The 16,217-nt window shown below is 40.5% G+C and overlaps 1 protein-coding gene across 1 annotated transcript in view; it reads left to right on the top strand.

Moving 5' to 3' along the window:
- Positions 1-619: 619 nt before the first annotated feature.
- AMN1 (antagonist of mitotic exit network 1 homolog) overlaps positions 620-16,217 on the top strand; it is a 34,022-nt gene continuing 18,424 nt past the window's right edge. Inside the window, exons 1-2 of the mRNA XM_008140532.3 lie at positions 620-716; positions 8,494-8,626. Coding sequence (XP_008138754.1) covers positions 679-716; positions 8,494-8,626 — 171 coding nt within the window. The 5' untranslated portion in view covers positions 620-678. The remainder of the gene's footprint in view (positions 717-8,493; positions 8,627-16,217) is intronic.

Raw genomic sequence — 16,217 nt, forward strand, 5'->3', positions numbered from 1 at the left:
ATATTAACCTCTACCTCCGTGATGAAATTCTTACGGAGCTTTTTTGGTGGTTGTTAGCATGTAATGCTCTCATCTGTAAAATAAGCCTCAATAATTCCAACTTCACAGGATTCATAAACATGGATAATGATTGGGAGGCACAGAGCGCAGTGCGCACATCACAGAAAGTGCTCAGTAAACCGCAGTTATCCCCATCCTCTAAAATGCTCCGTTTAACGGTAATGGAGCCCGTCTCCAAAGAGCTCTCCAGACTCTGCACCGCTCAATGTACGTCGCAGCATCACATGCATCGCAGTAGTAAGCGCAGCAACCGCTCAGCGACACGCGGCTAGAGGTGCGCCGCGCTGCGCTGCGCGTGGGACTGCATCTCCCGGGGAAACCGCCGGGAGCTGGAGCCCGCGAGGTGGAAGAACTACAACTCCCATGGTACTTCACGCGAGCTTAGGGCTAGTCTATATTTTATCGCCCCAGCCCCTGCCGCAAAACTCTCAAAGACTCCGCCCCAAGGGTTCTCCTCGCCTAGTCCGTCCCGAGTGTGGTCCCGTCCCAGGCTTCGGAAGACGCCGGGCGACGTCACGAGGTCCTACGTTTGTGTGGGGAGCAGGAGTTGAAGGACGGTCTCTGGCTGGACTCGGGCGGCCCTGGGACCGCGGAAAAGGCTCTCGAGGGACCGCCGCGATGCTCCACCCGGAGCCGGTCAGTCAGCTCCTGGATCTGTGAGTCCACTCGGTCCCCGCCTCTTCCTCGCCCCGGCCCAGCACCTCCCCCCGCCCGGCCCGGTTCTGCGCTGCTCTCCCTCCCGCCCCCTTCCCACCACCGGACCCACGGAGAGGCCCCGCTGGTGTTTCTCCACTGGGTTCCTGATTTGTCGTCTCCTCGTCGGTGGCAGTTGTGCCCAGTGGGCCGCTGCCCGGGACGTCCCCCGATGGGTGTCCGAATTCTCCGTCAGCCTTGACCGCTCGACGCCCGGGTTCCCGGCAGGGGCCTGTTTGTGTCGGGGCTGGGAGCACTGGTGGAACCAAACACTGGCCGGGGCTGCCCGTCCCCAGCTGTGGGGCCGGGGGCGAGTGACAGGCTCTCTCTGCGCCGAGGTCTTGATCTGCAAGATTCTGTACCAGTGCCTGTCTCATGGGATTGTAGTGAGCAATAAATTGAACGCGTGTAAAGGCCTTAGAAGGACGCGTAGTGTCCAGAGACGTTTCAGAGAGCTTTACTTGATAGGAGTATTTTATTTCAGAGGCCTGTGGTTAGGAAACCGGACACGAAGGAGGCCTGCTGCCCGTCGCTGCCAGAGTCAACTAGGTAGAGACGAGGTTGAATCTTTGTGGTGCTTTTTATTACTCAGGTGGCCAGCGATCTGAGAGAGTGACAGGTGCAATACCCCTGAACGACCGCTCTGACGGTTCATTTCAAGCCAGCGCTTATATACGGATAAGGGGTGGGGGTGTGTTGGGGGGGGGGGGGAGGGAGAGATTAAAACTAGTGAGTCCCCAGGGTCTGCTTCCTCTCATTGTTGCTGCAAAGATTAGCCCCGGAACGCTGTCTGCCTTCAGATAGGTTCTATCCTCCATCTGCGCTTAAAATGTATCTTCTTTTCCGTGAGGAGCTCATCTGGGCTTCAAGGCAGCCTTATCTTTAGGCCCTGTTCTTCTTCTTGTAACAGGTCTAGTTTCCCAGGGTCTGTAAGAAAAATGTCTTTTCTGTGTGAATAGCTGTAAAACAGATGTCTTTTCTGTGTGAATAGCTGTTCTATTTCTATTAAACGCACCTCCCCTATCCGTTAGGATGGCTTATAAAGTGAGAGTGATTGGTTAAAAGTGATTATCTTATGCGATTTTAGGAAGACCATTTAAGTTGGTTATCAAAGGCATTTATAAGAAACTAGAGGCCCCATGCACGAAATTCATGCAAGAGTAGGCCTTTCTTCCCCAGCTGCCGGTACCAGCTTCCCTCCGGGACTCGGGCTTCCCTCTGGCCCCGGCTTCATCAGGAAGGACATCCAGAATGATGTCGGGTCTAATGAGCATATTACCCTTTTATTATTATAGGTAGATAATCTATTGAATTTCACTTGGTTCATGAAATAAACTAGAGTAAGTTTCGCTTCTGTGGCCTAACTGGTTTGCTCTGCTTGAGGGATTTTCAAGCCTGGTATCTATTTTATTTTATTTTTTAAAAATCCCTCCTTTTGGTCATTCAGCAAGCTAAGAGTGTCAACCAGTATAGTGTTACTCTTGCTACCACTGTTGATGTAGGCATTGGGATGGATGGTCATACAATTATTGTGTTCCCTACAGTTGCCAAGTCATCTGGACATGGCTGGTGGGATCATTGAATTCTTCAAGTTGTCTAATCCTGATAGATAACATTGGATGTGAGTGGTTGTTGAAAGGCATTTACAGCTCTTGAGAGGATGCAGTGCGCTAGGAAGGTTAACATGGTGATTATGAGGAGAACAATAGCCAAGGATTGAAAAATTCCCTAGAGTAGAGACTCCCCAGTGCCAAAATGTAATCAGTTAAAAAAAAAAAAAATCAATGAAAGAAGTGTTGCCTATTTGATGAAAGATTGTTATCTGATCTTTAAGTAAGACTTTTAAGTTTTGGGTAATTCTTGATTTATTAACATAACTTTTTAAATTTATTTTTCCCAGTTACAGTACAAGCACCTTATTGTTGGGTGGTTAGGATGTCTAAGGCTATGCGGTTATCTCATATAACTCTGGCTGAAGAGTTATACATTCTTGCTGTAAGTGTCGAGATTTTGCAGAGGATAAGGTCTCTTCTAATGAGGCAGTCCTTTGTTGCTGTCCTTCCCAATAAGCTCCTTAGGTTCTAATGTGTGCAGCACATTGCCTTCTTTGGGAGGGAATCACAGAAAGCTTTTTGGACCTGGTGGAAATAAGGCTTTCAGTACTGCATTAGTGCCTTATTGTATTGAACTGTGTCATCATTGCTCAGGACAGGATAAACATGAGGATGTCTTCTTTCAGGAGGCAGTGTTATAGGTAAGTTTCCATCTAAGATAGGCCTTTATATGGTACGAGAGGCCTGATGCACGAAAATTCATGCAAGAGTAGGCCTTCCTTCCCCCAGCTGCCGTCACCAGCTTCCCTCCGGCACCTGGGACCCGGGATGGCTTTGTCAGGAAGGACGTCCAGAATGACGTCTAGAAGACTTCCGGTCTAATTAGCATATTACCCTTTTATTATTATGGATAAGCAATCAGGTATTTAATAAGAGGCATTTCTATGGAACAAAAAAAGACAATCATAGTTGGAGCAATTATAAACTCAGTTTCTGAGTCTGGAGAGCAGCCAGTCAAGAAAATGTCCGGATTTGAGCTTGAATCTTCAGATGGTGGAATGAGGGTGGCAGTTTTAATCTGATGGATTTTCTTGGCTTGCAGTTTGAATATCCTTGGTGATATCATTAGGTGTTCCATTGACCTTTCTGAGTGGCCCACAGAGAAGCAGATATGAATATTGTCTTCATGATCTGTTGTGGTCTCAGCTCTGCCATTATAGTATGAAAACAGCTATAGACAAAACATACATGACTGGACATGGCTGTGTTTCAAGAGAACTTTATTTACAAACGCAGGCAACAGGCCAGATTTGGCTGATGGCCATAGTTTTCCTACCCCTGGTTTAAGGTAAGGGTAGCAGCTTTCATTCACACATTGCCCTGATCAGCCCATACTACAGCCTCTCTTCCAAAGTTCTGATTCAACTGGACAGCTACTGACACCCAGTGAACACCATCAGCTTTCAACTGAGCAGAACCATCACTGAACTAGGCCCAGACACTTAGGGAAACTTCTGTGAACCAAGGGTCCCATTGAGCTAATGGCTTTGCTTCAGGTGGTCTGAGTGGCACATAAAGTTATTGCCCAAAGCTGTCACTTTTCTACAAAAAACCAAGATCCCTCTAGAGCCAGGCCAAATGTGATTTTTTTAAAAATTATAGTTGACACATCATATTTGTCTCAGGTGTACAACACAGTGACTCGACACCTGTGTAACTTACAAAGAGACCACCGTGATAAATCTAGTAACCATCTGTCACTGTACAAAGTTATTACTATAGCATTGACTGTATTCTCTATCCCTGTACATTATATCACTGTGACTTACTTATTTTATAACTAGAAGTTTGTACCTCTCAATCCCCTTCACTGTTTTTTCCTTCTCTTCTGGTAACTATCAGTTCTCTATATCTCTGAGTCTGTTTCTGTTTTATTTATTCACTTTTTGTTTTATAAATTCCACTTATAAGTGAAATAATATAGTTTTTGTACTTCTCTGTCTGACTTATTTCACTTAGCATAATACCCTCTAGGTCCATCCATGTTGTTGCATGGCTGAGTAATATCTTTATCCATTTATCTATCAATGGACACCTAGGTTACTTTCAGATCTTAGCTATTGTAAATAATGCTGCAATGAACATAGGGGGCATATATCTTTTCAAAATAGTGTTACTGTTTCTTTGTATAAATACCCTGAAGTGAAATTGCTGGGTTATATAGTAGTTTTATTTTTAATTTTTTAAGGACCTTCCATACTATTTTTCATAGTGGCTGTACCAGTTTATCATTTTGAATATACCATTTCCATATGGTCAGCAAGGCTTTTGGGTCCTTCTCTTACAACTTATAACTTTAACTTGTAAGTGTCCAAGTTGATCCATTCCAAAATAAGAATATCAGACCATACAGTCAGTCACAAGGTCTCATGCTCAGGCATTCAGTTTCAACACGAGCTTATGAGCAGGTAAATAGCTGCTTTAAAAAAAAAAAAAAGAGTATGTGGTGGCAGCTGCTCAGGCAGGTAGTAATGTTGTACAGGTATGCCTCACTATTGTGTTTCATAATTTTTACACATCAAAAGTTTGTGGTAACCCTGGGTCAAGCAAGTCTATTGGTGCCATTTTTCCAATAGCATTTCCTCACTTGGTATTTCTGTGTCACATTTTGTTCATTCTCCCAATATTACAAACTTCATTATTATTATTATTATTATTATTATTATTATTATGGTGATCTGTGATCAGTGATATTTGATGTTACTATTGTAATTGTTTCGGGGCCCTGCAAACCACATCCATATAAGAAGGCAAATTTAATTGATAAATGTGTGTGGTCTGACGGCTCCACTGACTGGCTATTCCCCCGTTTCTTTCCCTTTCCTCGGGCCTTCCTGTTTCTTGATATCCAACAGTATTGACATTAGGCCAATTAATAACCCTACAATGGCCTCTAAGTATTGAAGTAAGAGTCACAGGTTTCTTTAAGTAAAAAACTAGAAATGGTTAAACTTAGTGAGAAAAGCATGTCAAAAAGCCAGGATAGGTCAAAAGATAGGTCTTTGCTCTAAAGAACCAAGTTATGAATCCAAAGGAAAAGTTCTTAAATAAAATGTAAAGTGCTACTCCAGTGAATATATGAATGATAAGAGATGAAACAGCCTTATTGTTGATATGAAGAAAGTTTAGTGGTCTGGATAGAAGATCAAACTAGCCACCACATTCACCTATGCCAAAGCCATTAATCCAGAGCAAGGCTCTAACTCTTTATAATTCTATGAAGGCTGAGAGGTGAGAAATCTGCAGAAGAAAAGTTTGAAGTTAACAGAGGTTGGTTCAGGAGGTTTCAGGAAAGAAACCAAATTCATAACAGAAAAATGCGAGGTAAAGCAGCAAGTGCTTATGTAGAAGCTACAGCAAGTTATCCAGAAGATCTAGCTAAGATAATTAATGAAGGTGGCTACACTAAACAACAGGTTTTCAATGTAGACAAAAACATCCTTCTATTGGAAGAAGGTGCCACCTAAAACTTTCATAGCTGCAGAGTAAAAGGCAATGCCTGGCTTCAAAATTTCAAAGGCTAGGCTGACTCTCTTACTAGGGGCTAATGCAACTGGTGATTCCAAGTTGAAGCCAGTGCTCATTTACCATTCCAAAAATCCTAGGGTCCTTAAGGATTATGCTCAGTTTACTCTGCCTGTGCTCTATAACTAGAACAATAAAGCCTGGATGACAGCATATCTGTTTACAGTGGGGTTTACTAAATATTTTAAGCCCTCTATTGAGACCTATTGCTCAGAAAAAAAGATTCCTCTTAAAATATTACTGCTCACTGACAATGTACCTGGCCACCCAAAAGCTTTGATGGAGATGTACATCAGATTAACATTTTAAACGCTGCTAACACAACATCCATTCTGCAGCCCATGGGTCAGTAGTAATTCTGACTCTCAAGTCTTATTATTTAAGGAATGCATTTTGTAAGGTTATAGCTGCCATGGATAGTGATGGTAGATTAGAGTGACGGATCTGGGCAAATTAAATTGAAAACCTTCTGGAAATGATTCACCATTCTAGATGTCATTCATGATTCATAGGAAAAAGTAAAAATATCAACATTAACAGGCATTTGGAAGAAGTTGATAGATGACTTCAAGGGGTTCAAGACTTCAGTGGAGGAAGTCACTGCAGGTGGGGTGGAAATAGCAAGAGAACTAGAATTTTAAGTGGAGCCTGAATACGTGACTGAATTGCTGCAATCTCATTAAAAAACTTCAGCAGATGAGGAGTTACTTCTTTTATGGATGAGCAAAGGAAGTGGTTTCTTGAGATGGAATTGAGTTCTGGTGAAGATTTTTTTGACAACAAAGGACTCAGAATATTACATAAACTTAGTTAAAGCAGCAGCAGGGTTTGAAAGGATTGACTCCAATTTTAAAATAAGTTTTACAGTGGATAAAATGCTATCAAATGGCCCTGGCTGGTGTGGCTCAGTTGGTTGGGTGTTGCCCCATGCACCAAGACGTTGCTGGTTCGATTCTTGGTAAAATCTTTTTCTTTTTCTTTTCTTAATACTCACCCAAGGAAATTTTTCCATTGATTTTTAGAGAGGATGGAAGGGAAGGGGGAGAGACAGAGAGGAGCATCGATGTGAGAGAGACACACTGATTGGTTGCCTCCTGCATACGCCCAACCAGGACTGGGGCTTGAGTCTGCAACCGAGGTATGTGCCCTTGACCAGAATCGAACTTTGGACCCATTAGTTCACGGGCCGATGCTCTATCCACTGAGCCAAACCGGCTAAGGCATAAAACTGTACTTGATGCTTTAAAGAATTTCTTAAGATATTGAATAAAATAAGGTATAGAGCCGAAACCGGTTTGGCTCAGCGGATAGAGCGTCGGCCTGCGGACTGAAAGGTCCCAGGTTCGATTCCGGTCAAGGGCATGTACCTTGGTTGCAGGCACATCCCCAGTAAGGGGTGTGCAGGAGGCAGCTGATCGATGTCTCTCTCTCATCGATGTTTCTTCTAACTCTCTATCCCTCTCCCTTCCTCTCTGTAAGAAATCAATAAAATATATTTAAAAAAAAAAAAAAAATAAGGTATAGAAAAGTGAGTATAGAATGCTGACATTTTAGGAAACTATGATCCTCCTCTCACCCTTTAAGTGTATGTGTGAGTATGTGCATGTCTGTACAAGCACAGAGAAAAATATGAAAGAATGTACACTAATTTAGCATGAAGAATTAAACTAATGAAAGAGGGAAGGATAAGAGGGAAAGACAGAGACTACCCAAAGAGGAAAAGAAAAAATAGATTACACTAAAAAAAATTCAAGTGAATGACCACATTTATTCATGAATGTATCATTATGTATATGTGGGGGTATTTGTAGGCAGAAATTAAGTAAGATTTACATTTATTTGTTTAAAGTATGGGTTCCTCATATAGTTGGAATTTCACATGGGTCTTGGTGGTTGCCTGCTCTGATAACTCTAAGCATATACAATTCTGGCACTAAGTTTGTTTTCTATATAATTTGTACTATTTGTGGAATCTCTGTGGTTATAGTTTCTCTAATGATTTCATTATCTGCATAATTTTTAATAAAAATAGTGAAAACAAGCTTGATGGATTAACAGATAAAACTTTTCAATTAGTAGGCCCTAGTTTAATGCTTACTTAGGAATATGGGACTGAAATCTTGTGTCTTAGGAATTAGAGAGACTGACTTAGAAAAAACACTATTTTTGGCCATTTTGAACGCATTTTAGTAAGTGAGGTGTGCAAGAGAAAATGTTAAAAATCACAGCAGTTAAAAATCACTTTCCTAAGATGAAGAAAAACTTGTCCGTCACTGAGCACAGACTAAGCTTTGGAATCTTCAGCTGTAAATATTAGTATAAGATATACATTCTCTTCAACAGTGTTGTAATAGCTATGTATGGTGCCAGGGGAATACTGGAAATATTGGGGGGAACACTTTGTAAAGTATATAATTATCTAACCACTTTGCTATACACTTGAAATCAATACAAAACAATGTTAAATGTAAACTGTAATTGAAAAATAAAATTTTTAAATGTACTCTCTATGAAAGGACTAAGTGCTAATAAACAGCATTAAATAAATGTTAAGACTCAGTACGGGTACAGTATAATTTACTATATCACATTTGTATTTCAGATGCCTTTGGTGCTTCACGAAGAATATTTCCAGATATATCACAGACATTAAGCCTTTGCCTCCCAACATAAAAGATAGATTGATTAGAATGATGAGCCTGCAGGGACAGATAACAGATTCAAATATAAGTGAGGTAAGAGTATATACAACTATAAAGCAAGCATATTATATTTTACTGTTTGGATATGGTTTCAGATTTCTGGAGCAATGGTATATAGTAGGATTAATAATACTTTTAAGATATAATAAAGCAACAGGGTTCTTTTTTTTTTTCTCAGGAAAACCAAAATGTTCATGTGTAATAGTTCTAAAAAATCTCTTCTCCCATTTTTCAGTTACTTCCTTTGTCTTCATAGTACCAGCATCTTGATCTTCATGTTCTTTAAAAGTTTTAAACTTTTTGATCAATTATACCATAATAAAGCTGGAAAGAGTAAAACATTAAATGCAGGGTAAATAAGTAAGTGGTAAAAAAAAGATTCACACTAAGAAATATGTTACATCGTGACTCTAGTACACAAACCACACTTACCTGTAACAGTACAGCAGGCCCTCCAATAACATCATTTTGTTATAATGTTGATGAGATGCCATAGGAACTTAACTCTTGTTTATATCAGTTAGCCTATAAAATTGATTTCATTGTATGTCATTTGGCTTAAAGTCACAGGACCTATCAATACTGTGTGCATTATACTTGGATATTCTCTATCTTATTCTGTTATCACTTATCTCCTTTAAAAATGTTGACCACAGCCTACTAAATTGATTTTATCCATTCATGGATAACAACCAGCAGTTAAAGGTCACTCTTCTAAACTCTTCTCATTTCTCTTCTGGATACCTCACTCCTACTAATTTACACTTACTCCCCTCCCTACAACTAAGCTAAAATTGGCTATTCTCTAAGGTAGTAAATATAGTAAGGGTCTACAACCTGAATTAAAATTCTTTTTTTTAATTACTTTATTGATTAAGGTATCACATATTTGTCCTCATCCCCCCCCACTGAATTAAAATTCTAGCATTGCCACTCTTTCTGACATTGAGCCTCAGGTGTGTGTGTGTGTGTGTGTGTGTGTGTGTGTGTGTGTGTGTGTGTGTGTGTGTGTTTGGGTGGGGGAAGGGGTCTTTTTAAGAGAACTTTACTTTGCCCAGCCAGCATGGCTCAGTGGTTGAGCATCGGCCTATGAACCAGGTTGTGGGCTTGATCCCCGGTGTGGGGCGTGCAGGAGGCAGCCAATCAATGATTCTCTCTCATCATTGATGTTTCTATCTCTCTCTCCCTCTCTCTTCCTCTCTGAAATCAATAAAAATATATTTAAACAAAAAAGAGAACTTTATTATTATTTTAATTAGGGAAGAAAAGAGAAAGAGGAAAAGAAAGAAGGCAGATAAGAATCAAAACAGGAAAGATACTGAAAAAAAAAAAAAAGTTCCCCTCCCCTGCCTTCCTTCCCCAGGACAGTTTTCCAAAGTCCCTTATGTGTTTGTGTGTGTGTGTGTGTGTGTGTGTGTGTGTGTGTGTGTGTGTGTGGAGGGGGGTAAGGGGGATGGTAAGTTAGAGTTTCTGGGGTTGTAACCATCATCACTGTGTACAGAGACTAAAACTTACAGTAGTCCCCCCTATCTGTGGGGGATACATTCCAAGATTCCCAATGGATGCCTGAAACTGTGGATAATACTGAACCTTATATATACCATGTTTTGCCACATATGTATATACCTTTTCACATAAAGGGAGCACTTTATGGCTTCGGTTTGGCATATCTGATTGGCCAGCTACACTATTCTTGGGTTTGGGGCCATTATTAAGTAAAATAAGGGTTACTTGAACACAAGCACTGCAACACCATGGCAGTCATTTTGATCACTGAGGTGGCTACCAAGTAACTAAGGGGCAGGTAGTGTATACGCCCGAGTGTGGATACGCTCGACAAAGGGATGATTCACATCCCAGGCAGGATGGAGTAGGACAGTGCAGGGTTTCATCATGCTACTTAGGACGGCGCACAACTTAAAACTTACGAATTCTTTATTTCTGGAATTTTCCATTTAATATTTTTGGACCATGGAAGACCACGGGTACCTGCAACTATGGCAAGTGAAACCGCAGATAGTGGGGCACTACTGTACAAATTGATGTCTTTACCACACATTCCCCCCCCTCCAGCCTGTGATCAAAAGGAAGCAAACTCTGATGTTAGCACTCCAGCATACGACTGGGACTTCACATTGTAACTGCGCTTCAGTGTGTCTTAGCATTTCTTCTGCATCAGCCTGTTGTACTTTTAATGCTTTATTTTCTTTGTGTTAGTTTGCATTTGAACAAAGACATTTTCGTGTTGAGGTCTACTTGACTCTATGGAGGTAGAATAACATCAAGTTCTTACTGTTGATGGTTCTGTGGGATATATAATTTATGTGTGGCTCTCAGATGAAACATTATGACTCTGCAGAAAACTGGTGAGATTCCTCTCTTCACCACCATCCCCATTTTGTTCTATTCCTTTCACCTATATTTCACTGACTTACATTTTTTATGGCAATCTTTAATATTCAGTTAAACTTAATTTCACCTGAATAAAAATGGGCTAAGGGGATGAATGAGAGAAAAAAAACAAAAGTATGATTTTCCTTGGTGCTCTCCACTATTCCCCATCCTTTTAAGAGTCCTGCTCATGAAACTAGATCTAACTTTTGTTGCAAAGTTGCACACATCTTTGGATAGCTCTTTTTGAAATGGTTTCTGAATCTTTTTATAGTCCCTGGAGGGAGAAGGTCTTTGTTAACATGGCACTGTGAAAGAAAAACAGCAAAATGGGGTTAATATTGTCAAGAGAGCAATCTAAAATGGAGCCAGAGGCTTCCGGGAAGCTGAACTAACACAACCCCTCCATATGAAGTTGAACTTTTGAAGTGGGCTAAACCGCAAATGGCTACATCCTGCTACAGTTTCTGGAACTGGCTCTGTATCACTGAACTCCCTATTAAGAAATAAAATTTTCATTTAAGGAAAGACATCAGCAATCAATTATGCATAGCACAGTATAAGTTCGCTTGCCAATACCAGTCACGGCTCTTTCAAAACAATTTGCGTAATCCCTTTGAAGTCCCCCTTTTTCGGTGTTTATAAACTCTCTCTCTTTCCCCCTTGGAACACAATTGGGGTTCTACCCAAATCTGTGTGTCCAGAATTGCAATTTCTAAAGACTCCAAGTAAAGTTTGTTTGCTTTGCAGTTCTTGGTAAAAATTAATTGACATTACATGGTGTCAAAAAGTGGGATTCAGAGTGACTTACCTCTCCTTTCAGTGCCTCCATGGATTTGAGTAAGGTACCAAAAAGAGCCCACTGCACTCTGTCGTCTTCCCAGTGGTCCCGGATCATTGTGGCAAGTCCTCCTGGATCAGAATCTCCCACCTTGGTTGAGGTTCAGGCTCTATTTGGGCCTCCTCTCTTATGGGCTTCCCCCCCCCACCTCCCTATGGGACATAAAGTGCCTATCTAGTGAGGGCTTATTTTTTGAAAAAAAATGGGAAGTTCAGCTGCTGAATTACCTACCTTCTGGAACTTGTGCTGAAGCTGTGTATGAAATTACAGGCCCTCCGCATCTTGCAAAGTTCTGTCTTGCTGAACCATAATTACCTGGGATAATTTACAGTTAAACTGGCCAAGTTGGGGCACTTTTTAAATCCCTAACTTAGTCTATCTGCATGGTAAATTGGGAAAGGCTCCAAAACTACGCACCCTTATAGGACAGCAATTTTCAACAAGTGCGCCACAAGAATTTTTAAAACATGCAATACCTGACTAATCAGGGGCCGTTACCACTTTCGCCTTAGATTATCAAATAAAAAGATGACAACAGCCAATACAACAATAGCTGTTGGGTATGAATGAATCAAAATTATACCTATTATTTTAGTCAGATTGGCAAAAAATATATATTTTGGTGTGCTGCAGAATTTTAGTAATTAGTTTAAATGTGCTATGAGATGAAAAAGGTTGAAAATTGCTATTATAGGAAGTATATTGTAATTGGCATTTTGAGACCTCCAAACATACAAGTGATTCAAAAATTGCTTCTCTTCAAAACACAAATTCTAAATCAACAGTGCAAATTCTGAGTTATCTCAGAGGCTTACTAAACTTAGAGAAACTTTTAAATGTTCTTCTGATGTCTCATCTACACTGGGTGCTCCTTTGCTGCCTGCCTTTCCTTTCCCTCTTTATCCTTCACTCGCTGATCTCCCTTTTCATAGTGATGAAACTGAGTCTCCATTAGATGCGCCCCCTGCTCCTACCACCCCATTTAAAGTTAAGCCATTGGATGGGTTGGCCCAGGATGACAGACCCTTATTTCTTATATCCCATGGACTAAAGCTGAGCTCCATACCATTACTAAAATTTTTTCTTATCCCAAAGAAAACCCCATTGGGTTTGTTAGAGAATTTCTGCTTACTGTCCAAACATATGAGCCAGGGTTCTGTGACCTATGCCAGCTTATCCACATGCTAGTAGGAGAAGGACATGCTAGAGAATGGATAAACAAGGTGGATGAAAAGACCCTATGAACAACTTCTCCCATCTAGGATAAGAGGCCATGCATGAAGTCTCAAAGCTGGCTAAACAACTTCATGAAAAGATACCGATGCTTTTCCTCGAGTTGCTGATTGAAAGAAAAATTTTAAATGTGTTAAAAAACACGATGAAATTGTTTTTTATTGCTATGATAGATTTGAAAAAGTTTTACGCAATGCTCCAGCATAGATGAAGCCAATGAAGATACCTCAGTGCTTTTATATTCATCTTTTGTTTGTTTTTTTTTAATTTTTATTTTGGAGAGGGAGAGAGAAACATCGATAGAAACATCGATGATGAGAGAGAATCATTAATCTGCTGCCTCCTGCATACCCCACACGGGATCGAGCCCGCAACCTGGGCACGTGCCCTGACCAGGAATTGAACCCATGACCTCTGGGTTCATAGGTTGATGCTCAACCACTGAGCCATGCCGACCAGGCAAAAGTGGTTTTTAATTATTGCAAAAAGCCTAGTTATTGGAAAAAAGATTGTTTGGAGCTCAAAAGGCCTACAGCCCATAGAATTTGTGAATCCCCCTCAGGGATTCAATCAAAGTTTTATTAGCAGTAGTGCTGCTCTAATAATCAAAAAAGGGTTTTCCCCATGCTCTTAACTGATTCCTTAGGAAAAATTGATCTATTGGGAATGAAGAAACTAGGGCCATGATGGATATGGGAGCCACCTTATCAGTTTTTAACCCTACTAGCCTCCATTTCTCTTTCTTGGAGTACCGAAACCATACAAATGGTGGAAGTTTCCAGTCGATCTATGACTGTCTCCCAATTCCTTCCAATTCTTTTTCAAGTTGGACCTTTTCAAGGAACTCATCAGTTTCTTTTAGTTTCTTCTGCCCCTATTCATCTCCTAGGACAAGATTTTCTTGAAGCTCATAAAGCCCATATTTTCTTCTTTCGAAAGGGGGAAATATTCTTACATCTTAAGCTTCTAACTAATGACTTTCAAGAGGACTTGTCTATGGACTCATCCATAACTATGCCAGTTTTTTCAGTCACCTTAATTGACCCAAAGCCTCTTTTAGATTACATTTCAAATGAACTTTGATCAAGAAATGCCACTGACATCAGTTGCATTGGTCAATTTCAAAATGGACTAACAGGATAATAAAAACTCAAAATGACACCCTGGCCGGGTCACTTAGTTGATTAGGGCATTGTCCCAATATGCCAAGGTTGGGGTTTGATCTCCAGTCAGGACACATACAAGAATCAACCAATGAGCCCTAGCTGGTTTGGCTCGGTGGTTACAGTGTCCGCCTGCGGACTGAAGGGTCCCAGGTTCGGTTTCAGTCAAGGGCACATGCCCAGGTTGTGGGCTCCATCCCCAGTGTGGGATGTGCAGGTGTCAGCTGATCAATGATTCTCTCTCATCATTGATATTTCTCTCTCTCCCTTCCTCTCTGAAATCAGTAAAAATTTATTTTAAGAAACATACAAAAGAATCACTGTTTTAAAAAAAAGTATCAACCAATGAATAAAGGGAATAATAAATTGGTATTTCTCTCTAAAAGATCAATAAAATAAAATTTTAAAACCTCAAAATGGCAAAACTTATAGAGACCTTTAATATTCCTTGGCATAGCGCTCTCCCTTGATATTGCTCAACCCAAGGTCTACTCCCTTCGGTAAACATAGGCTGAATCATTTTGAAATTATTATTGGCAGACCCATCAAATTAGGTCAATGAATGTATGCACCAGCCAAAAGGAGACCTGCTCTACTGTAGGAACTTATAGGGGCTCTTAAGAATAACAACTCATAGAGCAAAATTTTCATAGTGTGCTCCCAGGAGAAGATCTACATCATTATCTCCAACTCGGGGATTATGTCTGTTGGAAATGCCATCTCCATAAAGATGCCCTTCACACCCAATGGAAAGGAGCATATCAGGTTAGTAATGCAGCACAATTTTTACTGATTCTTGTGATGCTGAACTTAAGAGTACTGACTCATGGATTCATGTTTCTCATTTAAAAAGGACATCCACACCTGAATGGTCCTCTCAGCCTATTGGAGATCTTAAGCTGAAAATTCTTAAATAATCCAAAACCACAACTAGAATTTTCATTCTAGATTGAAACAGATGTAGATAGCTCTCCTAATACCCTGGACCAGGCCTTGAAAGCTTACAAAATCTAACTGGATATATGTATTATTTAACCTTCCTGTAGCCAAATCTATCTGTAGTAAGGTCTTCCCTACCTATAAGGGAATACCCATAAATACAATCTGGACTTATAACTTATCTAACTATTTTGAAAATATAAATGGTTCAGGCAGAATACTGGGTTTGTCCCTTTAAAAATGTATAACTTCAGTGTTTTGCATGATTCAGATGACCATGAGTTCACACCTTGATGAGGCTTAAGTGACTACAATGTTACTTCTTACAATGTCTCTCTAATATGGGGAAATTCAGGAAATAACACCACTCAAACCTGGAAATCATATATTCTCTCACTCTTGGGGTCAAGATAAAAAAAATCTGGTATTTGGTGGAAAATAACTAGGAACAACCAAATCCATGAGAATCTTTTAATTCTGACACAAATATGTAGAAAACTCAGTTGCTCTTTTAATTATTCTTATGTATGATGACTTTAATGTCTTCTGCATTAATGACTATTATGATTATCCAACATACAAAGGATATGCAGTCCCTGTCTCAGAAATAGGACTTAATTCTCCCCTCAGATCTGGGTTGAAGGGCCTAATTACATGCTCTCACTTGAGGGCACTGGATGTTTCTTATGTGTGATCCAATATATGTCACCTTGCCAACCCAATGGTGAAGTGGATATGATATTGTTATGTTAGTACCTGATGCTGTCACCAGGAAGATGCTGTCTTCATTTTTCTGCCATTATCCCCAGTCTAGGCTCTTTGGTCTATAAACTTCGACCAAAACAAACCAAATAGAACTGGGATTTGGGGTCTTCTCTCCCCCTGAAACCCCATAATAGATAAGTGAGGCTTTGGGCATTCCTATGCTAGAGCTTTTTCCCCTTAGTTTGGAGTAGCTGAGTTAGAAGCCTATCAGAAACTTTTATATTTTTGTAGCACAATGTAGAACACTACTGTAATTGCCCTTGAAAAACAACAAGAAATGATTGACAGTCTG

This window comes from Eptesicus fuscus, chromosome 7 (genome assembly GCF_027574615.1).
Source record: "Eptesicus fuscus isolate TK198812 chromosome 7, DD_ASM_mEF_20220401, whole genome shotgun sequence".
Lineage (NCBI taxonomy): Eukaryota > Metazoa > Chordata > Mammalia > Chiroptera > Vespertilionidae > Eptesicus > Eptesicus fuscus.